Here is a 17,465-nt window from a genome sequence, read left to right as displayed (position 1 = left end):
CGGCCGCCCAGCTGCCCAGGGCTCCTCCAGCCCACGCTCCTGGCCCTGGCGCTTTGTAATTCTTCCTCCTCAGGCATCCTCCCGCAAAATATTTGAAGAATGTTCTAATTATCTGCGATCATCCAGGGAGGCGAGCCGGGGTCCACTTGTCCAGGAAGTAACTCCGCAAATACCTGGGAGGGCGGCACCTGGCCCCCACGCCCACCCAAGGCTGCGTCCCTGCCAGCCTCTCTCTCAGGTGGGCAGAAGTTGGCCCAGAACGTTACAGCCACAGATGGCCTGGAAGAGGCTCTTCACTGGCTCTGGAGCCCAGCAGGGCCCCGTGGGCAGAGTGGGGTGCAGGGGTGCATGCTGGCCTCAGTGCTCCTGTTTGTCAAATGGGGACAAGAATGTCTTCCAAGTCTGGGGTCACACTACAGACTCCCTGGGCCACCATCACAGTCCCAGAGCCGGCACCGCAGGGTCCCCACAGCCTTCCCCTGTCAGATGGATCAGGATAGAATGGAACAGAAGGCTGGAGGCTGGTGCAGCCAGTGCAAGGGCCCAGTGGCACGCAGGCCACCTGCCCCTGCTCTGATCTGCCTTGAGTCTGCTCATCTCCTTCCCCAGCCGGGGTTCTAGGCCAGCTTGGGGGAAGCATGGGGCTTGGGGACATCCCCAGACCTCAGGAAGGCCACTCCAACCAAGGCTGTTCTGAGACTCAGTTTTCTCATCTGAAAATCGGACACAATCAATCCTCTGTTGGCAAATGGCGTCTCCCTCTACTGGGTCAGGAAGTACCTGAACCCCCTGGGACGTGGCCGGAGGCGGTGCAGGGCATTGGAGCGTGTGCAGAGGGCAGGCCTGATCGCAGCCTGCCTGACCATCTGACCTGTCGCCTAACCTGCCCAGTCACAGGGCCTGCACTTATGGGGGCGACAAGACAAAACAACACCCTTGTGAAAAAAAAATCCAACAAAACAAAAAGACCACCCTTCCTGAGCAGTGTCCCCCACCCTGTCCTACTTCATCCCCATGGGGTCTTTTCAGGGTGGGCCTTGCCAGCCCCCTTTACAGATGAGGAAACTAAGCCTTCAAGAGGACACCCAGAAGGGAGCTCCGTGGTGCTGGGCAGGGAGGAGGGTGTCCCAAGCAGCCTGGAGAGAGGCCTGGAGGCAGGAAGGGGCCCAGCTGGCCCCCCCACCCGCCCTGACCTCAGTTTCCCATCTGCGGAGTGAGGGGCCGAAGCGACAATCTAGGTACCTGCAGCTGTATCGTAAAGAAGGTTCTCTGGGTTGGGGTCCTGTGTTCGAATTCCGCTCAGCCACTGACTCTCACTGGCCTCTGGGAGCCTCAGTTTACCCATCCGTCCAATGCTCGTGGGCAGGGCCTCCTGCGGGCTGGCTCCCTGCACCTGGGTCTGCCCGCTGCAATCTTTCCAGGCCACTGCTCCGCTCAGCTTGCTGCCCGCAGCGTTCCCGGGGAAGAGAGCAGAGCGTCCGCCTGCTCCCTCGTGCCCCCGGCGGGCGGCTGCCAGCCCGCCCTCCCCACATAGCTGGCATTCCTGGCCTGGCATCCTGGGACCCCACCCTGGTGAGAAACCAGGCAGCCTGAGGGAAAGCAGGTGGCAGGCAGGGGGTCTTGGGCAGGGCTGCGGCCACCACTATCCACCCCCACATCTGCCGAATCTGTGACCCTAAAACTCACCTCACCTAGTCATTGTGACCCTAAAACTTCAGGACGTTGACCTCTGACCTCAGAAACTTCCAGACCTCTGCTGGGCATTTAGGCCCATCGTGACACTCCTGAGTTCCAACCACACTGGACCAGCAATTCCCCCTCCAGGGCCACCCTGCCCCCCTCCAGCAGCCAGGCAAAATTCAAGGCCCAGCTTGGTACCCCCTCCTCCAAGAAGCCCACCCAGGTCTCTCCTCTGTTCTCCCTTCCTCCTGCCCAGCATGGTCACATCTAGGCCAGGCTCCTGAGGAGGCATTTAGGGGCTGAGATTCAGCAATACCCGCCTGGCCAGGCCACGGCCACACTTCCTGCATCCTCTGCTGTGCCCTTCCCTAGGCCTTACTCCTGACCTTTCGCCTCGCTTCAGGTACAGGTGGGGATACTAACACCCAGAGGTGCCAGAGCACCTGAGGTCCCACAGTGAACTGAGGCCCGAGCAGGGATGAGACCCCTGGCCTGGGCCTTGGCCTCGGCCCTGATGCCCCAGATCTGTCGGACGCAGGGGTGCCTGCGGGCCTGGATGACCAGGATGTCAGTCTGAAACCTCAGGACAGACGGATGGAAGGACAGGCGGGCTGAACAGGTGGGAGGAAGCTGGCAGGCCCCACTGGCCCATGGCCAGGCTGGGAGTCTCGGGGCCTAGTGGCTTGGCCAGCACTTCGGCCTTCCCGACCACTCCGGATATGGTCTGAGCAGCAGGTCTGGGGGCCAAGCCCCTGTGGACAGTGGGCAGCAAGCCATCCCCTCTGCAGGACTGCAGGGCTGAGTCCCTGCCCTGGCACTAAGCCTCAGGCAGGCATCCTGGAGGGTCCCTCTCCCAGGAACAGATGAGGGTGGGACCCTGCCCGGGCCACTCAGCACTTCAGAGCGGAGTGTGACCGTGAGTGAGTCCAGCCCCCTCCAGGCCCTCCCCCATTCCATGGCCCTGCCCTCTGCTCTCATTAAAGCTGGGGACCCCCTCTGGGCCACACCCCCCTGCACAGTGCCCTCACCACCCACCTCTCTTTTTAAGCAGCCCACTGCTCTGGGCTGCTCCCTCCAAGAATTCCTGGGCCACCAGGGCCTGCCCAGCCAAGTGCCTCAGCGTGGATGCCTTTTGGGATGGGTGCCCACCCTCCCCAGGAGGAGCCTCCTCCACATGCCCCCCCCCCAACGCCTGGCTGTGATGACCTGAACGATCGGTAAGCACTTCCTGGGGCTAGAACACCTCCCCGAGATCAGGGGGCCCCAGGGCTTGACCCAGGTGGCCCGGGGTCCTGAGCACCACCCTTGCCTTCCACTGCCAGCCCCTGGTTAAAGGAGAGGGGCAGTTCCTTGTCCCCAGCCACCTGGCAGGGATTTGGTATCAGAGCCAAGAGCAGGACGGGGCTCTGCAGCCTTTCTTCCCGCCTCTGGCTCTGCCCCAGGCCCTGTCTGTCTCCTCAGCATCCTCCCACGGCCCTGCCATCCTCCTGCCTCCCCCGCTTCCTCCCCTTTTCCCCCCTCCCCCAACCCCCACAGGAGTTGGACCGCAGGAGGAAGGTCAGGGGTGGGCTCTGGGTTACACTCAGACGTGACTGCAAACCCTTGCTCTCGGCTCCTCTCGGGGACAGGATGGGAGACAAGCATGTGGCCCAGGGGGTCAGCCAGAGGCTCCCCTCCGATGCCCACTCCTCAGGCAGAAGCTAGACATCGAGGACTTCCCTAGGCCATAGAGTCTTCAACGCTCGGACCCGGCCTCACTCCTGGAGCTGCACAAAAGGAAATAAAGGAGAAGGGCCCGGGGGGCGGGGGGAAGGTTCCACTCCTTACACAGCTCCAGGAGCTGCAGCCTGGAGTGAAGCCCTGCCTGACCACACAGCCCCGATGTGGCATTTCCAGGCCAGTGTCTCCGGGGTCCCCCGTGCCCTGGGTGATGAACCCAGAGTCCCTTGTGCTCCGAACTACTGGGGACACGGTGAGTGACCAGAGCCCAAGGCTGCTGATTCCCTGTCCAGTGCACCACGGCACCAGCCTCACGGCCAGCCCTGGGCTCCTGCCCTGTCACCCCGTGCACACTCCTTGAGCACCCCGACAGCCCGGCGCCTGGCATGCCAGCCTATCTCATGGACCTGAGGCTCAGGAGGGTCACCCTGGGAACCTGGGCATGCTGGACACCATGCTCCACCACCAGGGCAGTGCCACCATGAGGGGTGACGCCGCCGCCAGGACACTGCCAGGGGCTTGGCCCATTGGGGCCACCAAGTCGGCACTTTAGCCTGCTGCAGGGCCCAACCCAGGCAGACGGGGCACAGAGGACACAGGACAGGCCCGGGAAGATGGGGACAGCAAGGTGATGGATCTGGCTGCTGCCAGAGGGGGCATGTCAGCAGCACCTGGAAATGCCCAGCACTCGCAGCCAGTCACCCTGGAAAGATGGGAGTCTGGGGAGCCTGGCAGTCATCCAGGCACCCAGACCACCCCGTGTCCACCTGCGCCAACACACCTGGGACCTGGAGGCCTCTGCCACCACTGGGCAGTAGGCCCTGACCAGGTCAGTGGGCCTCGCTGAGCCCCAGACACACAAGCAGCCATCTGACCATCCAACATGTGTTTACTGGGAACCAACTGAGCACCAAGTGCTGTGCTGGGCGCTGGGGGAGGGGGCAGCGGTCAATCCCACAACCGCAGGCCTGGCCTCTCTGAGCCTGGGTGCTGACAGGGCTCCCCTCCCACACTCGGCCTCCCATCAGCCCTGCAGATCCCGCCGGGGAAATCCGCCCCCTCCTCTCAGCACCCCCTGCGGCTGGAGGGACCAGCCTCCTCCCCTCTCCCCTGTCCTCCACCCTGAGCCCACCTTAGCTCTGGATGAAGCTGCTCTTCCCTGCCCTGCAGCTCCCCAGGCCTGGGGCAGCTGCCCTGCCAGCACTCTGACCTCGCCTCCCACTGCCCACCCAACTCTAACCAGCCGCCACCCACTCCCCCTCCCCCCAGCCCCCACACCACCATCCCTGTCATCCGGCTGCCGCTGCTGCAGCCAGCAAGCCATCCTCCTTCTCTCCGGCACATTCTTTAGGACCCAGTTCAGAGGTCACCTTCTGTGAGAGGTTTTCCCTGGTCTACCCTCACTGCACATGGACTGGCGTTCCTGCTGCGGGTACCACAGGGCTTTGCATAATCATGGGGAAGGAAGGGAGCTTCCAAACTGCACCTGCACACATGGCCAGTCTCGTTCCCCTGGCACAGGGGCTGCAGTGGGTGCTGCTGGTGTGGAGAGCAAGCTCGGACTGCTGGGGAGGACTGCTGGGGCCACCTCCTCTCTGCTCAAGCCAGTCTCAGAGGAAAAAGGTCAGGGCCCGTGGCAGGGAGGGACCCAGGGCAGGAATCTGAGGGCTTCTCGGCTCCCCCGCACCTACCAGGAAAGCTGTCCCTCTGGCCCCGAATCCAAATGTGGAGGCAGCCCCTGAGCTTGAGAAAGTCCTCTCTCTGAGCCTCATGACTCCTGGTCAACGGACAATTCTAACCAGCTGGGTTAGTTGGTTTCTCCACCCATGTGAGGTTACAGGCAGCGAATTAGAAGGCAGTGGAGTTTGCTGAAGGCAGGAAACCTGCATCAGCAGAATATGCCATGAGAGGCAGCACAGACCTAAGGGTCAGGCAGATCCAGGTTCGAATCTGACCTCAGCCCTGTTGAGCATGACCTAGAGGGTTATTCGGTGCTCTGACCTTCATGCTCCTCCCAAGTGGGAGGCCCTTGCTTAGCTCCCCTTTTCTGGCAGCCTGGGAGGGAGCAGATTCAAAGCAGACCCCAGATGTCTGCACACATCCACCCCACGAGAGAAAGCCTTTCCAGGGGGACCGGGTCCCGCAGAAGTGGAATGCAAAGCCCTGTGTCCCCAGTCAGGGGCCCAGGGGGCAGGTAGTATGTTCTGGAGGAATTCCTATTCGAAAGGCTTTTGCAATCTGGGACAGTGAGGGTCTAAGTCTCAGCTCTGGATCCCTCGACACCCTGGCCCTTGGCACCCTGGCAGCACTGTCACATGCTACGGGGGGGAGGGTGAACCCAGCCACCACCAACCCTTCCAAAGGCTCCTGCCAGGGGCCTGCTCCTTCAAAGCTCCAGCTGGACATGGCACCAGGGCTTTCTAGCACAAGGAATACCTCTGGCATGGGAGGCACGTGGAGAAAGGTCAGGAGCAGGGATGGCCATGGGGGGTGGTTCCAGAAGGGGATGGAGGCCCACAGGTGTCACTGGGATGGGACTGCCAGGGGCTGCTGACTTGGGCTTTTCCAGACCACAGCTGATGCCAGGGAGCTGCTTGCTGGGCAGGGTGGAGTACCCCCTCAGTCCCGCTCCAGGCAGCCGGCAGGCTTTAGGGTCTGCGGCAACAGCGTCTACCTGGGGGCTGCAGAATTTTAGTGTCTTCTACTCACAGCCTCAGATTGAGCCCTTCTGGCATCCCCAGTGCCTCGGAGTCCACCTGCTCCGGCCTGAAAATGGGAGAGGCATCAGTGGGCAGGGGTCCAAGCCCTGCTCTGTGTTCCGCTGCTGAGGCTGTGGGATGACCTGCCCAGGGCCTCAGCATCCCCATCCACGGAGCAGGCCAACCACACCACATGGCTGCCTTACACAGAGGACCAGGAGTTCTGGCTTCCTTCCAGGCAAGGCCTTTCCCCATCATCCCGAGCCCTCACTCCTGCATCTGCTTGTATGCCTCCAGGGCTGGAGAGCTCACTGCCCCCCTGCCAATAGAGGGACTGGCCCAGAGGATAAGGATGCCCTGGGTGGGAAGCAGGACAGGGAGGGGGCCTGGGCAGGCGGAGCAGCTCTGTGATGGAGACCGGGAAGATGGAGAAAGGGAAGAGGAGCGCACCTGTGCCCACCCCCACCCCGCCGGCTGGCCCGAGGGGAGGCCCCTGCCCTGAGCCAGGGAAGGAGGACAAATGGTGGTTTTGTCCTTGGCCAGCCGGCGGCCCGCACCACACAATGACCCTTTCATCAGGCTGAGGGAGCCCTGGGCCGGGGTTTCATCTGACAAGGGAGGGCGCCGGCCTCCTGTCCCCTTGCTGGGGGAGTTGGGGCGGGGGGGAGGTGAGCTGTGTCTGAGCTGGACCCAGGACCATGCAACATGGAGGCCTCAGGGAACCAGCTGAAGCCCCTCCATCTGCCCCAGGAGGAGCGAGGCCCCAGGAGGTTAGGGGGCTGGCCACAGGCCACATGGAGGGTCCTGTTTTGGGTACCCCAAATCCTGAGCTGACAGAGGGTCTGCATCCCCACAACCAAGACCTCCACCCCACCTCACCCCCTCGTCTGCCACCGCCCACAGGGTCCTTCCAGGGCAGTCGGACCATGGCATTGGTCCAGGTCCCCAGCCCAGTTCTGGGCTCCCCCAGGCTGAGAAGCCCTGGCCCCCTGCTCCCCAAGGCTGGCATGAGGCTCCGGGGGGACACGAGTGTGTGGGGAGGGCAGAGGCAAGGAGTGCAACTTGCCAGACCTGTGTCCATGGTGTCCCCAGAGAAGCCCAATGAAACAGTGTGCAGTCAGGGCGTCAAAAATCAAAAATCACCCCCCTTCGTGGTGACCTCCCCTCTCCAGGGCACCTCCAACAGCTGCCTGTACCACCCCGGAGGCCCCAGAGATCCCGGGACTCCTCTCGCTATTGGACCAGAGCCGGGAGGGCTGTTACCCAGAGGTGACCTCAGGAAAGGGCCTCTCTCCTGGACCCTGACATTCTTGTCTGCCCACCTCAATAAGATGCCGAGAGGCTCCCTGGAGAGGAACCCTGGGTGGATGTGTTTGCCGGTGAGTATCGTTCCTTCTTCTAAGAGTCTCTGTTGTGCTCCTGTTTAGTCTGGGCAACTCCTATCCAACCTTCAAAACCCTGTCTAAGTGTCACCTCCTCCGGGAAGCCCTCCAAGATCCCCTAGAGAGTTCATCACTCTCCATTGAACAAGCACAGACACAGGGCCTCCCTCTGTCATGGGTGGCCAGCCTCCCTGCTCCTAATAGCTGAGAACAACCCCATCTTCTGAGCACTTACTGTATACCAGGAAACCAGCAGAGCTCATCTCAGCATTTGCTTGTTGAAGTCTCACACACCCTCTAGGTTACTGTTCCCACGGCCCCCACTGTACGGAGGACACAGCTGAGGTTATGGGATGCACCCAGGCAGTGAGAGGAGGAACGGTGATGTGAACCTGGCGTCTGCGTCACCATCAGGCCCCTTGGCTTCACAAGGACCAAAGGGAAAGCTGGTTAGAAAATGGGTCCTTCTCCTGCGGGCCGCAATACATAGCTGCAGGGCCTAACGCAGCCCTGGGAGGAAGCATGGGGGGACCCACCTTCCCCTCCCGACCCTCCCGCCCCACACACAGAAGGTCAAAGGAGTCATGTCCCAGACGCACCACTTCTCCCTTTAACTAGTGGCTGACGAGCCTCACTCACACGTCAATGATGTCGAAGTTCTCTGTGATCAGAGCAGTTCTATTCATATATCTTGAGCTGGGGGTCCCTTGGGGGTTGAGATTTTGTCAGGTTCCCCAGCTCGGCTCACCCGTGCGCACACCCCTCCACAGAGCCACACGTGCTTTTGAATCCCAGTGGCGTATGGGCCTGACCTGAGCCTGTGCTGGAAGGATCTTCATTTCCAAGTGACCGACGACAAGCATACTAAGGCCCAGAGAGGCACATGGACCTGCTCGAGGCCACACAGCAGAGTTCCTCCTGTGCCGGGACACGCACAGTCTCCTAGGCTAGGAGCTGCTTCTCCCCAGGGCAACCTGTCCCCGCCTGAGCCGGTGGCCCCATTCTGCCCCCACGTAGGCTGCGATACCATGGGAGTGGGCCTGATTCAGCAGCCCCCTTCCAGGGTCATGTCCACAGGGCTTCTGGAACTGCGGTTGGCACCACCAATAAAGCCACAGCGGCAGAGCCGGGAAGAGGCCCAGCCTTGGCAGGGCAGTGGTGAGCGCCCTCACCCCCACGGCCAGGTGGTCGGTGAGTAACTGCCCCGTCACCATGACTCACTCTGGTCCCCAGAGCGGCGGTCACCATGAGAAACTCGTACCGGAAGATCAGGGGGGATCACTGCAGCCAGCCCCACATCTGGGAGAGGGAGGCCGAAACCGGAAGGGACCTGCCCAGGACAGTAGGTCAGCCTTGTCCTGGCACGAGGCCTTAGCCTGGCCCCCAGACCCGCAGACCCGGCACCGCAGGCCCTGCCCTCGGCCTACAGTCCCCCACCTGCCCTCCCTTAGGCCCTTGCTGATCCTCACCGGCCCTGAGAGCGCCGGCTCTGACAACAGAGAAGAGAGGCGCTGGCCGGAGCTGCCCCGGATGGCCAGCCAGGCCAAGCTCAGAGTCCGGCAGGGGCTCGGGGCTCTTCCAGGCCAGCACACCCGTCCGACCAGATCAGTGGCAGCGGCCCAGGCATGCATCTGGGATTCGCTGTGCACGGACCACAGCCCAGGATGCGGAGCCGGGAGAGCAGCCCAGATGAAAGGGGCAGGATCAATTGTCCGCCAGTATTTGTGATCCCAGCAATGGATGCCTTCTGGAAAGTTCTCTGGAGCAGAAAGAAGCCTCTGCCCAGGGCCCCCCTCCTGCCCCTGGCATCCTCAGATCCCCAGGGCCAACCTTTGGGAGCATTCTGAGAAGGCTACTGAGATGGGCTTTACCACTGACCCCCAACTGTGACTGAAGCACTTTGCACGGCTGCCTCACCTGCATTCAGGCCTCAGCTCATAGACAGCTCACAGGGTCTTCTCTCCACACTCACATTCACTTGCATCACTGAGGACCTGCTTCCACCCATGGCATCTTACACCCCTAACCCTAACCCTAGTCAGCCCTATGCCCACCAACAGTGGGGGAACCCCAGCGATGCCGGAGCCTCCCTTGCTCCCTCTCGGGAACGCTGGCGTTAGTTTCTGCTCAGGAAAGGCTGGCATCAGCACTTTCTTCCCCCTGGGGCTGAAGGTCAGGCTGGACTGACACGGGGGCAGGGGTTGCTGAAGGCAGGGCAGGGGGCAGAGTCTGCCTTACCGCCCTCCCCCACACACACACCCACTCCAGACCCCAGCACTGGTCCAGGAACGTTCGGGAAAGCTGTTGCCTTAGGAGAATTTCTGCCAACAAAGCTGGCAGTGCACACTCGAGGAGCGAGCCTCTGTGGGCACAGATGGTAGTCACGGCAGGCCTGGATTTGGGGTGCCAACCCCCAAAGGAAAACTTAGGGTCTGTGGAGGTGTACTGGCCACCACCTGCCCCAGAGCCCCTCAGCTGCTGCCCTGGCATCCCACTCTCACCAGCTCCTGAGCCCTGAGCCCACCCCCTCGTCCCAGATTCTTACTCCAAGCCACCGGGGGAGGACTCCTGGTTTCCCACCCCTGGACACCTCCCCGTTAGCGCCAGACCTCAGCCAGCTGGCTCCGAAAGTGATTTCTTAAGCAGAGTAGCTACCGATTCCCTAGCAAGGCTTAAGATTGACATGCTGGGGATTCTGGGGAGGGGGAGACTTCTGGATCTCCACCTCCGACCCCTGAGAACCAGAGGCTTGAGATTTCAAGACCTCCTGAGTCGATCCAGATCCCAGGAGGGACGCCACAGTCGGACTTTCTGGCCTGGCACTTTCCTAGCCTGAGTCCCCAATGATCAGGCGTTCCCCACCCGGCTCGGAGCCCTGCCCTGGGCGGCCTGCCCCCCCCCTCACCCCAACTCCAGGCGATGCCTCCGCAGCCGGGGCTGCCCGCCGGGCCTGGAGCGCTCTCTGTGCCCGGACCTTGTAATTATGTCCCACAGCCCGGGAAACCGCGGGCCTCGCAGCATCTGGCTGCGGTTGCGAACTTTTGTTTCAAGATGCGCGACTATTTATAGAAGGAAAACTGGTAGGATAGTAATTTCCTAGGAGTTGGAGGAGAAATTGGCTGCGTCTCTATTAAAAGGGGGCGGGGGCGCGGCGATTTATTAGGACTGCGGCCGCGCGGGGGGAGGGGGTGGCGCGGGGAGCGGGAAGGCAGCGGCTGCCTCCTCTGGCCGCGTTAGGCGACCCCGGACGTGGCCCGCGTGTAAAGGAGGGGGAGGGGGAGGGGAGGAGAGAAGAGGGGGAGAACTGGCTCTGAGGTTTAATCAGTAGCATCCAGCTTAAATTCCCCCAAACGGCGGTTCCATAAATCAAACGTCTTTTTAAATCGGAGGCCAGAGCATATGCGTCCCATTAGGAATCCGGGGAAGCCACCGCTGCGCCGACGCGCCCCTCGGCTCCCTGGGCCCGGACGGGCCCTGCCGGGAGCTTCCCGGAGCCCGGCGGGCGCTGCCCGGCCCGACGCACCCGCGCCCCACGCTCCTCGCGCTGCCTTGGCCGGCCGCACGCGCTCACTGCGCGCCCTCCTCGCCCCGGACGAGGAGTCGGCCGCGGCGAGGGTCGGGCCGCTCGGCGCAGCGGGGAGCCGCGCGAAACCACGGCAACCTCGGAGGACAGCTTGGGTGCTGTCTGGTGGGACGCGGCGTGCACGTGTGTGCCAGTGTGTACGCGGGGGATCGGATGTGTGCGTTCGGCTCTCTCGAGTGTGGCACGGCCGTGCGGGCCGCGTTTATTTATATAGGGAGGGGGATCCCGTTGGTCCAGGATTCGGCTGGGAGGCGCAGGGTATCTCCGCGCTACCCGCGCGCCCTCCGGCCCTCGCGCTCCGTGCGCGCAGCCAGGTCTACGGGCGCCGTCAGGCCTCTAGCGGGCCACCCTTTCCCTGATCTCAAAGCCAGAACTTCTCACTGCCTCAGCTTCCCCCCAACTGCTCAACTTCGGAGGCTTAGGCCGGCTAGAAGACCCATAGTACCCCCGCTCCCGCGCGCGCCGGGCACCCGGCGCCCCGCCCAGGGACCTCACTGCCGCGTTCCCTGCTCGCCCAGTTCCAGTGCTGGAGCCCAGGGAGGGGGGCTCCCACCCGCCCACCCCGCGTGTGACCCGCGGCACTCACAGGTAGCTGCCGCTGGACAGGATGAGAAAGATCTGCGGGCAATAGACGGAGAGGAGCGCGCTGCGCGGCGACAGCAGGAGCATGATGGGCCGGCGCTCCTGGCGGGGCTGCGCAGGCCCCGCGGGCAGAGCGCGTGGGCCAGCTGAGGCCGGGGTCTCCGCGGCCCTCCCAAGGTAGGGCGGCGGAACGCGGCGCTAGGGACCCGAGCGCGCGGGCCCCGGCGCAGTGGTCGCCCGTGCTCCGCCTCCAGGGCCGCGCATCTCGCTGGGGCTGGGGCTGCGGCGGGCGCTGGGGCTGGCGTGCCGGGAGGCGAGCGGGCAGTGGGCAGCGAGTGCGCCTCGGCCGCCGTCTGGCCCTCCGTCCGTCGATCGGTCGGAACCAGCTCTGTCGCTCGCTCTGGCTCACGTCTTCAAGTCTCCTGAGGCGCGCGGCTGCCATTGGACGGGCCACCCCTACATCCGCCTCCTCCGCGGGCGGGTTTTTTAAAGGGGAGGCTGACCGAAGCGTGCGGCGGGAGCCGCCTCCAGGGCTTGCCCAGACCGCCTTGGCTCGGACAATCCCCCCAACCACCAACTTCAGCCAGCCACGCCGCTCTGGCCCGCTCTGGAGGGTGCACCTGGGGGGAGGCACCGCGGGATAACCGCACGGGGGCGTGCCCTTCTCCTGGGTGTTGTGCTCGGCAGTGTGTGCTCCTGGGTGTGTGCACGTGCCTGCATGTGCCTGCGCCTGACTGCGGGAGCCTGGGCGCGTCTGTGAGCCCGCAGGTGTGTGCGCCCAAATGCACTGTGTTCGCTGCGCCTCTGCCTGCGTGCGCCCCTGGGTTTGGTGAGACTGGCTGTGGGTCGCATGCACTCACTGCCATGGCCAACCAGGCCCAGCGTGGTAGGGCTCAGCAGTGCGCCAGCGCGCCGGTGGCGTCTCTGCAGGGTCCTGCCTCTGAGTCTCTTTGGACAGACAGGCTGCGCACTTGTTGGAGACCCCCCCAACAAGTGCATAGAGGCCCCCAACTCTGGCTTCCCCCACCTCACTTCTACTCTCCTCTGACGGGTTGGCTGGGATAGGTGTGGGGCGGAGCACACCCACAAGAACACACTTTCCGAGCAATCCTCCTTCCAGTGATTTCTTTAAAGCCCAGAGCACAAGGCTTTGAGTCCCATGTCCTATTGTCCGCCAAGCCAGGCTACATATGAATGTCTCTCTAGATGCAGTGTAGATCCCTTAAGCAGGAGTTAAGGCACAAACAGCGAAGGTGACAAGACAGGAAAGGTCTGTGCAACATGGCCAGTGGCCCCAGAGGGAGTGGATTTCCTGGCTTCTAGACGTGGCATGGAGACTTGCCCCCAGCATCCAGGAGGAGGGGGCCGCCTCCCCTACCTTCATCCCTCTGGGCCCTTTTGCCTCTCCTGAACCCCAAGAGCAGGAGGCAGTCATGGAGCAAGGCTCCTCCTGCGGCTTCATGACTCCAGTTCCAGCGGGCAGAGGGTACCCACACTCCAGATGCTTCCTCGCGGCCCCGGCTCGGCCTCCTCCAGGGCTGCAGCTTGGAGGCTGCTCAGTTCCAGAGTGAGGAAGCCGTGCGTCTTGAAACTGCCCCAATCCAGGTGCCTCTGCTCTTGAAGCCCCGATCCACAAGAGGGTTTCAAGGGCTGAGTTCTCCGTTCCTGCGGCCCAGGGGCTCCCCCAGAGGCGGCACACCTGCACTGGCACCCGGGCTGAGGGGCATGTGTGTGGGGGTTGCACGTGTAGACGTGGGGGTGAGGGAAGCTGCTCCTGAAAATTCAAATCATGGGGGTGTGGGCAAGGGAAGGGGGCTGTGATCACGGAATAGTCCCCCAATACATACAATCTCAAGATATTTCCTTGGAACTTTTATGATCCTAAAATCCCATCTTCTGGGATTCGTCAGGGCCCTGGAATACACCACCTGGAGGAGCCCCCGGGTGCCTGCAGTGGCTGTGATCATCATTACCAATAAGAAAAGGTCGACTTTATTGGGACGCCCTCCACCCCCAGGTCAAAGGCCCTCAGGACTAACCTTCCCAGCAGCCAGTGAAGGAGGTGCTACTGTTACCCCATTTTTCAGACGAGGGAAGGTGGGCTGGGAAGATACAGAGCTCACCCAAAGCCACCCAGTGAGCAGTGAGGGGGAGGATGGTTCCCTAAGCCTTGTCCTTATGCACTGGGCTTCCAAGTCGTTTAACCCCTTAGGTCACATCTGGCCCAGCTGCCCCTCCTCCCCACCTTGTGTAGCCAAGATGGCTTGCAAATAAAGCAGGCCCCTTCACTCCAGTACAGGCACCACCAATGTGGTGGTGACAGGGGCTGAGTCCCCTCCCCTCCCCTCCCCTTCCCTCCCTTTGGCAGGTCCCAGGCTGACTCTCTGGCTTTCCTGGATGTAGTTCCACAGGGGTGTTTGGAGGCCACATCTTCTCTCCCCCTAGGACTGGGAGAATATATGTTTTAGGGGGCATGCCGGGGGGAGGAGTCCCCCCCTCCAGGGCTCCTTGGTGGGGCAGAGGACAGAGAGGCTCAGCAGGCTCTGGTTCGCTGTCTCACGCGCTCCCAGAGAGGCTGGCACAGGTGCCTGGGCACACGGGCTGGGTCTCACTCACTGGGTTCTCTCTACTCAGACATTGGCCGCCATCCTGTTCAGAACGGCCAGAGCTGCGGTCCCATTTACAGAGGGGAACGAGGAAACTCAGGAAGGATTGGTGAGGGGGAACCTGCCCCAGGTGACATCAACCTCGAGCCCTGGCCCCAGTCCTGGGAGCCCAGGCCGGCACCGCCTTCAGCTCCTTCCACAGTCCCGGGCTGGGGAGGTGGGGATGGATCCATAGAGTCCTTCCCGCAGCCAGGGGAAGGGGTGCTTTCAGACACTCCTGTTGAGGAGCTGGTGTTAGGAAGAGCGGTCAGAGGTGGATGGCCCAGCTCTGCTGCTTACTCGCGGGCACAGTGACTTGGCCTCCCTTGCTCTATCGCTTCCTAGTCCTTAAAACGGGAAGAGTAAAAGCACTCACCTCCACGGTTGCCAGAAGGCAATAAGGCCTCAGTGCTGAGAACCAGGCAGCAGAAGGCAAGCCTCATTAGGGGGTGCCTGTTACATTAGGGGGCACAGGGGGAGTAACTGCAGGGGCTCCTGGAGGGTCCGGAAAACAGTGCCTCTGTCCCGACCCCCACCCCCAGCAGACCCAACACACTGCACCCCTACCTCCCATAAACACACACCCAGGGACACAGCCTACAACAGACCCACAATAAACCGTGCCACCAGCAGCCGCAGACACGCCCGCCCAGGCCTGCAGAGCTGAGGCTAGAACAGGGAGCTTCCAGCCCTGCCTGTGCGGCCGCTGGCCTCAGTCCCTGCCGGCCCTGGGCCTCAGTTTCTCCATATGTAAAATGGCGGAGGAGGCGCTGGATGGAGAGGCAATGGATGAAATTACTCTCAGGTTTGCTTCTACCTCTCCGCCTGGGAGGCCGCGGCTCGGCCGGCGGCACCGGCGCCGGCCCTCCCTCGGGGCTGTTCACCGGCTTTGCCCGCGGCCGGGACCGGGCCTGCCTTCCCCCCACCCCCAACCCTTGGCGGCGCACAGTAGGCACGCAGAGCGCGTCGGGGCGCGGAGCCGTGGGCCCCCCGGGCTTGGCGGACCGCCCCCCCCCCTTCACGGTCACACTGCCCGCCCACCCCCGCTTCGAGCGAGGCCGAGACAGATTCTGTCTAAAGGAGATCGCAGCTCAACAGGTAAGGACTCGGCTGGGTTCAGGAATGTGGAAATACGACTCGGGGCAGCTACTGCCGCAAGCAGCAAGCGCGGCCCGCCGGGAGCCCGCCCGCCCGCCCGCCGGGCCGCGCGAGGGGGAGCGCGGCGAGAGGGGGCCCGGCCGAGGGCCCCGGGCGGGCGGGGGCGCGGGGCCCGGACCGAGCCCGAAGCGGCCGGGCCGCCCGCGCGGCCCCTCCCGAGCCAGCCGGACGAGTTGTCAAGGTGATTTCAACACGTCCGGGTGATGGATAGAGACGAAGGGCCGTGGCGAGTGCCCAGGCCGGCGCGCCCGCTGCCGGGGTGCGCGCCCCCCGCCCGCCCGGGGCCCTCGGCCGCCCGAAGCCCCCCGCCCACCGCCCCGGCGCGCCCTCCAGGCGGCGAGCGTTCGGCCCGGGCTCGGCGCCCAGCGCAGCCCGGGGGAGGGAAGGCGCGTCCCACCCCCGGGGCCTGGAGCCCAAACAGGTGAAAGTACGCGCCGGGCACGCTCGCCGCTACCAGCGAGCCTGGCCGCCCGCGCGTCCTCCTCTCCCTCCTCCAGCCCTGGGCTGGGCGCCCCTCGGGCATACCCGCAGCTCAAAGGGCTCGGCTGCGTCTCTGCAGGGCCGGGGCGAGCGTCCAACGCGCAGGCCAGCCCCGGATCCCCGAGAGCTGCCCGTGCCCCCTTCCGGTCCCCACGTCCCCTGAGGGACACCCTGGAAGCGGCTCCTCCTGGCTGCTCCGATTCCGGGCACCGGCCCCGACCACGGGGCTACTCACCCGAGCTTCACGTAGAGAACGCCAAAGCAGAGAAACACGTAGAAAATCCACTTGCGAAAGTTTCTGTGCATGATCCAGGGAGGGGGGCTGCGCCATAGACAGCGGCGGGCGGAGGGGACGCGCGGGCCGGGCGAGGAACGGGCAGGAGTTGGGGGCTTCGGTGGACAGCTCTCAGCCGGCGCTGCGGCTCCGGCGGCCGGCGACGCGCGGGCACTCGGAGCGCGCTGCCACCATGGTGAGCCCGGGTCGCCGCCGCCGCGTGCGCCTGGGGGAGTGACCTGGGCCGGGGGCCGCAACTTCGGAGCCGGACTGTGTGACCGCGGGGCCCCACGAGGGCCGGCGGGGCCGAGGCCCGAGCGCGGCGGGCGGGCGCTGCCTCCACTGGGCGCAGGCGCCTGGGGCCGTGCGCGCCTCGCCGAGGGCTGCGGCGGCCAATGTGTCCGCACTTGTCGGCCTCCGCAGGTGACTCGCGGCCCCGGCAAGCGAGCTGCGAGCGTGCGAGCGCGCCCCAGGTAGGAGGATCCGCCTCCCGCCCGCCCTCCTCGCTCGCCGCGCGCTCTCTCGCCCTCGCTCGCGGGCTCTCCCCTCCCTTTTCTCCTCCCTCCCCCGTGACACACAAACGCATCTATCCCCCGGAACCCCCTCCCCAGGCCGGCTCTCTTCCGATCGCCCGACCGGGACTGGGAGGGAGGAAGGGGGTTGGGTGCGCGGAGAGGGGGGCCGCGCGGGGGATGGTGCGGCACCGAAGGGACACCTGCGGAGGGGCCGGTCGCTCCTCTGCGCCCTCAAGGGTGGGGGGCCGGGGGGAATGGCCGATTCAAGCTGTGGTAGCCACTCGGCTTCCAGTTTCTAGTGCGGGAGGGAGAGACCACCCACCCGCCCCCGTCGCCGTTCTGGGCACGCTTACCCTACCCCCAGCAACTATCCACACGGGGTCCACCAGGACCACACCCTTAGCCCAGGCACCTCTGCCAAGGCCGCAGGCCTCGATCAGACCCTCCTCCAGCGCCCAGGGTCCAGGGTCCCCCCACACCTGTCACTACCGCTGCCAGTGGCGCTTACTCAAAGCAGGGACAGGGAAGGGACAGACAGATGCAGGGCGGTGGCTCGGACGACCTCCTACAGAAGCTGTTTGGCTCAGCACCACGATGGCGAGGGATAAGAGGGGGTTACCGGGGCTTCCCTGGCTGTGTGGCAGGCTCCCACCCCAAGGACTCCCTGACGGCTCTCCCCACCGCCCCCGGTCCCCTCAGTCTACACCGCCTCCTCTGCAGTGCCAGACTCAGTATTCACGTTCGGTGC

General features: G+C 64.0%; 1 protein-coding gene across 2 annotated transcripts in view; it reads right to left on the bottom strand.

The window, feature by feature from the left end:
* The window catches only part of WNT7B (Wnt family member 7B), a 49,177-nt gene extending 32,943 nt beyond the window's left edge, over positions 1 to 16,234 (bottom strand). Inside the window, exon 1 of one of the 2 annotated variants that reach the window (XM_060113496.1) lies at positions 16,164 to 16,234. In XM_060113496.1, the coding sequence (XP_059969479.1) occupies positions 16,164 to 16,234 (71 nt within the window). Of the gene's footprint in view, positions 1 to 11,649; positions 11,733 to 16,163 lie in introns of those variants that run through there. The other variant, XM_060113495.1, reaches the window with a different exon arrangement.
* Between the last annotated feature and the right edge of the window lie 1,231 nt (positions 16,235 to 17,465).

Source organism: Mesoplodon densirostris, chromosome 11 (assembly GCF_025265405.1).
Source record: "Mesoplodon densirostris isolate mMesDen1 chromosome 11, mMesDen1 primary haplotype, whole genome shotgun sequence".
In the NCBI taxonomy this organism is placed as follows: Eukaryota; Metazoa; Chordata; class Mammalia; order Artiodactyla; family Ziphiidae; genus Mesoplodon; species Mesoplodon densirostris.
The sequence above is the reverse complement of the archived record's forward strand: the minus strand, read 5'-3'. Positions and strand labels throughout refer to the sequence as shown.